This window comes from Pundamilia nyererei, unplaced genomic scaffold (genome assembly GCF_000239375.1).
Source record: "Pundamilia nyererei isolate P.nyererei 1_Seehausen unplaced genomic scaffold, PunNye1.0 scaffold00010, whole genome shotgun sequence".
Taxonomy (NCBI): Eukaryota; Metazoa; Chordata; class Actinopteri; order Cichliformes; family Cichlidae; genus Pundamilia; species Pundamilia nyererei.
This window is the reverse complement of record NW_005187411.1, coordinates 2,589,618-2,596,086: the sequence shown is the minus strand read 5'-3', so window position 1 is coordinate 2,596,086 and position 6,469 is coordinate 2,589,618. Positions and strand designations below refer to the sequence as shown.

At 39.5% G+C, this 6,469-nt stretch overlaps 1 protein-coding gene across 1 annotated transcript; it reads right to left on the bottom strand.

The window, feature by feature from the left end:
* Positions 1 to 414: 414 nt before the first annotated feature.
* LOC102201660 (platelet-activating factor receptor-like) lies at positions 415 to 5,516 on the bottom strand. The gene is made up of 2 exons (XM_005723817.1): positions 5,436 to 5,516; positions 415 to 1,838 (listed from the first exon to the last, which is right to left on the bottom strand). Exon 2 carries the CDS (start codon positions 1,830 to 1,832, stop codon positions 618 to 620), a length of 1,215 nt encoding a protein of 404 aa, XP_005723874.1. The 5' UTR covers positions 1,833 to 1,838; positions 5,436 to 5,516; the 3' UTR covers positions 415 to 617.
* Positions 5,517 to 6,469: the final 953 nt, after the last annotated feature.

The window sequence follows — 6,469 nt, the reverse complement described above, 5'->3', positions numbered from 1 at the left end:
AATCTCTTGTATTTATATTAAAACCAGTTATAGGTACAGGTCAGTTAGAGGTATAGGCCAAAGGTACAACACTGTGGAAGTCTTGAGCTACCCCTCATTTCCTTATATTTTGAAGAAAAAGATGACTTACTGCTAAATTGACAAAGTGAAAGTAGACAGTACCTCCTTGGTTTATTATCATCAGGCTCACTGCTGCAGCCAGGGGCAGTACAAATGTGATTCCCTTAGACTGCTTTTTAATTTTAGTCTCTTTGTTTTCCTCTGAGTTGTTGGTTCTGTCACTAGTTAACTAACATAACCTAATGTAAGTCTATCAGCAGAAACCAACCAAACCATAGACTTGCTCTAAAAACTTTAACCTAAAACAATTATTTCCTAAATCCATATTACCTCAATTACAGTTTGTTTGTTTGTTTGTTTTTTTACAACAGGGCTCCACTGAGCTAATTAACCTTCAAATGTGTAGTGTTTCATGTCCTCTTTAATAATGTAATTGAGGATTCAGAATTATTCCACAGTTAGTCACTGAGATTCATCTAAGTCATAAAATAGAGAGAATCTTATCTGAGATGTGGTTTGGTTAAAAATGCTGGATAAGTTAGATTTTTGAAAATACTTTATAAAATAACCACAGAGCTCCTTTCAGTGTAATAAGTTTGATCCTGCCCCCCAGCCTTTGTGGGTTTCCTATGAGGCCTCTGATTTCCTCCCAGAGTCCAAACAGGTGATGCAGGCTGGTTTAAGTGGTAGCTCCGAGTTTGGGTGCATGGGATTAATCTTTTAATGTGGGCCTTGATGAGTCCTCTAAACTTCCCTGTGGCAAAATAATAAACTACAGGATCCAAAATGCAGTTGAGGCCCATAAGAACCAGGGTGATCTGATGAGCGTCGTTCAGCAACTGACGAGTGGTCTCGCTGTACTTCACGTGGCCGAAGCCGTCTTCGATCTCCAGCACTGCCAGAGCCCAGGGGCCTTGAACTATGTGGTGTGGCAGGAAACACAGAACAAACACTCCCACCACTGCCAGCAACATCTGGAGAGCCCTCCGTTTCACCCCTGTGGGCCATTTAAATATGGATGTCACAGTGAGCTTTTTAGACTGTGTTCCTGAAGACTGACTTTCCGACTGAGGAGAATTTTTAGAAATTAAACTTTGAGCAATAAGGACATTGCATATCACAATGAGTAAAAAGACAACAAAAAACAATCCAATTATTAGAAAATGAGTGACAGCCACTTTTTTCTTCTTGTCATTAGTTCCACCCTGGTATCCCTCAAAGCAGCGACGTATGTCAGTGTTGTTTTTATGGTGCACGTTGATCCCTGGACTCACCAGAAAAGGAACAGAAATCGTCAGAACAAACACCCAGATACAAATACAAACAATGATTCCACGAATTCTGCGGTTTGACGAGGCTGCGTCTAGAGGCCGAGTCACCGCCCAGTATCTGTTGATGCTGATGGCTGAAAGGAAGAGGATGGTGCCGTAAGTGTTGATGAAAAAGAAGGTGCCTGTCACCCGGCACATGACGTCTCCATAAACCCAGTCTCCCTCACGGATATAATAGTCAATCCAAAAGGGAAGAGCACACACAAACAGAAGATCAGCGATGGTCAAGTTGGTCATATAGATGTGAATTTCTCCCATGGCCTTGGCTTGATGGATGCAGCGCAGGACAAACAGCACGTAGAGGTTAGAGATGAAGCCCAGGATGAAGAAGACGATGTAGGAAACCGGGATGAGCACATAACGAAACTGAGAGTCCAGGAACGGATTAATGGTTGTGGACACCATACTACTCATTGTTGTCATAGTAACTGATTGAGTCATCTTTGTCTGTGGGAGACAAAATGTATTATCATCAGTACAATGTCCTATGACAGAGTTTTACTCCGTTTTGTTGCAGATGACAAAGGTAGTGTACAATGGAGGGAAAAGAAAGAAAGGGAAAGAATACATGTATGAATGACTAAATGTATATTTTTGAATGTTACTCTGACTGTATTATACAGGTCAGGGTGTTGTCAGGGTCAGGGTTCATTGATGATCCAGTCCAAAGATGGCGAGCGCTCCGTCCAGGAGTCCTTGATATGATCGTTCTGAGAAGAAAGTTAAATTCTTTGGACGAGCCTTGAACTGTTCAAATTCTACTTAAGTGGTAGAACAGCATTGCACCTCATTGCTCCTTTGCACATCCTGCAAAGAGAACCCTTATTGGACTCACACTTAAGGGTGTGGGCTGACACGAGAGAGACTGAGTCAAATTTCCGCAGGGCGTGTTTTGTTTATTATTTTTCATGATTGAGCCCCATTTTTCTTTCATGTAAGTAAAAGTAAAGTTAAATTTTATTTATATAGCAAATTTTAAGATAAAAATCACAAAGTGCTTCACAGAAGCTGAAACAAAGATAAAAATCAACCAAAAGCAAGTTTAAAAAGATCAGTTTTTAGCTGTTTTTTAAAAGTGACCACTGAGTCCACAGATCTCAGGCTCAAAGGGAGAGAGTTCTACAGTCTAGGGGCCACAGTTACAAAGCTCTGTCACCTTTTGTTTTCAGCCTCGTGTGTTGGACAACTAGCAAGCCCTTGATCAGATGACCTCAGGGACCTGCTGGGAATGTATGGATGTAAAAATTCACTGATATATGTTGGTGCTTGTCCTTGTAAAAACCAGTGGTATAATAGTGCTTAACATACAAAAGTAATAGAGAAAGATGAAAGCCATGGCAAAGTACCAAACATGCTAGCAGGTTAATGGCATTAAAAACACAGAAACAAAAGAAATACATATAAAAGCATAATAGAACAATATGTGTAAAAGATAAAGGAGTCAAGAAAAATTTTAAAATAGTTAAGAATAGAACGATAATTGCAACAAACATTAAACTAACTTAACAAACAAGCATTAACTGGTAGAAAAGGTCAGGCTAAATAAACAGGTTTTTAACTGCGATTTGAAGGATTGAATGGATCAGACTCACGGGTGCAGCCAAGGCAAACACGCAGTCACCTCTAGTCTTCAGCCGGGATCTCGGCTGTACCAAAAGTGACTGGGAAGATGATCTTAGTACTCTAGCAGGGGTGTATAATCTAAGTAGTTCAATGAGGTAACTTGGCTCTTAATTGTTAATAGTTCTAAAGGTGAGCAGCAGGATTTTGAATTGAATACGGTACTTAACGGGAAGCCAGTGCAGGTCGGCAAGGACAGGGGTAATAGAGACACGCCGCCCGGTATCAGTAAGGAAATGAGCCGCCACATTCTGAACAATTTGCAGTCTATGGAGAAAAGTAGAGTTAAGACCAAAATAAAGGGAATTGCAGTAATCCAACCTAGATGCCACGAAGGCGTGGAGAAGCTTTTCCAGGTCCCTGTGCGGGTCATAGTGTCTGGCCTTGCAAATAAGACGCAATAAAAGCAAGATTTGACAACAGAAGCAAGATTTGACAACTAGAAGACACTTGTCGACTTTAAAAGAGCTGTCCAAAAACACACCCTCAGTGCAGCAGGGCTGTGACATGGGAGTACTTGGAGGACTTGGTCAGAAGCTTTGCAGCAGCGTTCTGAACAACTTGCAGATGCTCCAAAGAGGCGTTATATAAACAAGTAAACAAAGAATAACAATAAACAATGAATGAAAGATGAAACAAATGCATGAATGACAATTTCTAATTCGGAGCGCGATACAGTGGGACTCAGCTTAGAAATGTTTCTCAAGTGATAAAAACAGGAGCGGACCAGATATTTAACATGACCAACGTCAGAGCTGAGTCAAAAGTTACACCAAGGTTCCTGATAGACGTTTTGGTAAAAGTAGCAAGTGGACCCAAGTTTTCCATAACCCAAACAAACGAGGAGTTCAGTCTTCAACTCATTTAGTAGAAGAAAGTTTAGAGCCAATCAATCTCTAATGGAGTCTATGCATTTATGCAAAATCTGTAGCTTGGAAACATCTTGAGGCTAAAGGAGTTATATATCTGAATATCATCTGCATAGCAGTGATAAGAAATGCCCTTAAAAGTGCTCAATAAGTGCTGGAGAGGTAAATACAACTTCCGCTCTACAATGCTATTTTTTCATTGTATATATATGTGATTATTCATTTGTGAATACAAGTTTATCAAACCAAGTTCTCTGAGCGTTTCATTAGTCATCCACTTTGCTCTGGCAGTCGAACCTTAGCTATTGGCCCAGCACACAGGTAAACATTCAAATCTCTATTCCAAGGATTGAAAGGGGTGTTACAAAGGTCTTAGTAAAAGCAAGCAATACAATAAAGTGATTATAAATCACAATTTGCAACTGTGTTTCGCAGAACTGTAGTTCTAATGTGTTAACAGAAGCTGTCTTCAAACAAACATTTCAATATTCTGTATAAAAGGCATAAGCCTTCCTATTACCTATTCTCTAATCTAATTCTCAGAGGAAAATGCTTCTGATAAGAGGACACATGAGTCTGCATCTTACTGTAGCACTATACAACATAAGGGTATTAAAAAGAAGTCACAGTCAGTTACAGAGCAAAAGAGACTGACTGGGGTGGCCTTTGTGACTGTAAAGGTTGCCACTGAAGACAAAATGGTTACGTAAGAGACGTTATTGAAACTAAAGTTGGTTAAGTACTGATAGTGATCTTTAGCACATGACCTAAATTCATCAAAAAGATTGAACTACAAAAGTATGCAAGTGGTTTAACCAGCATGTGGTTCTTAGACTATAACCTGCTATAAACAACCTGCTACCGAATGTTGGTGCAAATGGACTTTTTTGAACGAGCAATGACCAAACAGCCTGCTGCAGTTTGCAAGAGGTTTGCAACATTTTTCCAGTTTTGAGCACGCAATGAATGGTTTTAATTAGATCAGCAGCTACACCACAAACAGTTCTAAGAAACCAAGTTAGCGATTTTACAATTTTGATTTCAACTACTGATAATATCAAATCTAATCGCTTTATTACAAGTTAGTCAAAATGTAATAATCCTGTTATGCTATAATTAATAATAATAATTTGGAGTTCAAATTCAGTTTAACATTATGAGAAAGACATTACCTTCCCCAAAATATTCATTTTATACAAATATCATACTAATAAATTGATAAAGGAAGTGCTTAAACCATAAATTGCCAACATTTCACTCTACTAACCTACTGAGTAACATGTTTTGTTACTTGCTTTGGTCATTTTATTTGAAATAAAGGTTTTGTTGATTTTATTTATTTATTTTAAAAATATTTTTGAAGGGGGAGGGGGGAGATGTCCTCGTCTAATATCAGTCCTGACACTAAGTAATTATTCTAATTATTATTAGTGAGTGGAAGACACTGCAGCCACTACATACAGCTTCACACTTTACATTAGACTTAGTTTTATCTGCATCTCTTAATAACCTCTATTTGACATATAAAAAAACAAATGACAGAGTTACTGCTTACCCGACTGCTCCTTCTGTTGTTTAATCGTCTTCTGTATGTAATAACACTTTGAATGAATTCACAGCTTCAGTTCAGCAGCAGCACGACTTCTCTGACAGAGAGGACAGTTATGTGTATGACTGTGTGAGTGGGAGTGCTCTCTCAGGTCTAGACGGAGGAGGTGTCGCTTCAGTCTTCATAGGAAAAACCTGAAAGGTCCAAGACACGGAAAATTCGCCTACACAATTTCATGCACCTGAGAATAACATGAAGAGAGACGTCTACTTTGCTGCAACATTTTACTAACTTTTTGGCGATTCATAGAATTGTTTTCAAAACACCACCACGAAAAATGATGTTACCAAGTAAAGAAATTAGCTGCTTACCTAGGAAAACTAGTCCTGAAAAGGAGACAGACTGGCACATGCTAATATGAGACATAAAATTGGGGAGTTATAAATGTTAGTCTGTGTATGAAAAGTCACTGCCACTATTCACAGATTTAAGTTGAATTTCATTTTCTAAAAATGCAGCAAAATGTGCTACCGATGATTTTAATCACCCTAAAATAAAACGGGAACCAGAGTAGGTGCAGGCCTTGTGTCGCTGTGCCATCCTTTCGGCATCATATGCATAAGCATAAACGTACAGAAGGAGTGCAACAGTTACTTGGTTTTCACTACTCATTGTTGTCATAGTAACTGATTGTGTCATCTTTGTCTGTGGGAAACAAAATACATTACCATCAATACAGTGTCCTATGACAGATGAGCAGAGTTTTGATGCAGATGACAAAGGTAGTGTACAATGGAGGGAAAAGCCTTTGAGAATAACTTTTAGAAAGAAAGAAAGTGTACTTTATTGGTCCCCTTGGGGAAAATCACTCTCTGCATTTAACCCATTCACTCAGTGAAGCAGTGGGCAGCCATTGGGCGCCCGGGGAGCAGTGTGTAGGGACGGTACCTTGCTCAGGGGTACCTCAGGGTAGCTTTTCAGGGGAATCTAACCCCCGACCTTCCGATCATGGGGCCACCACTCTACCTACTGAGCTATCC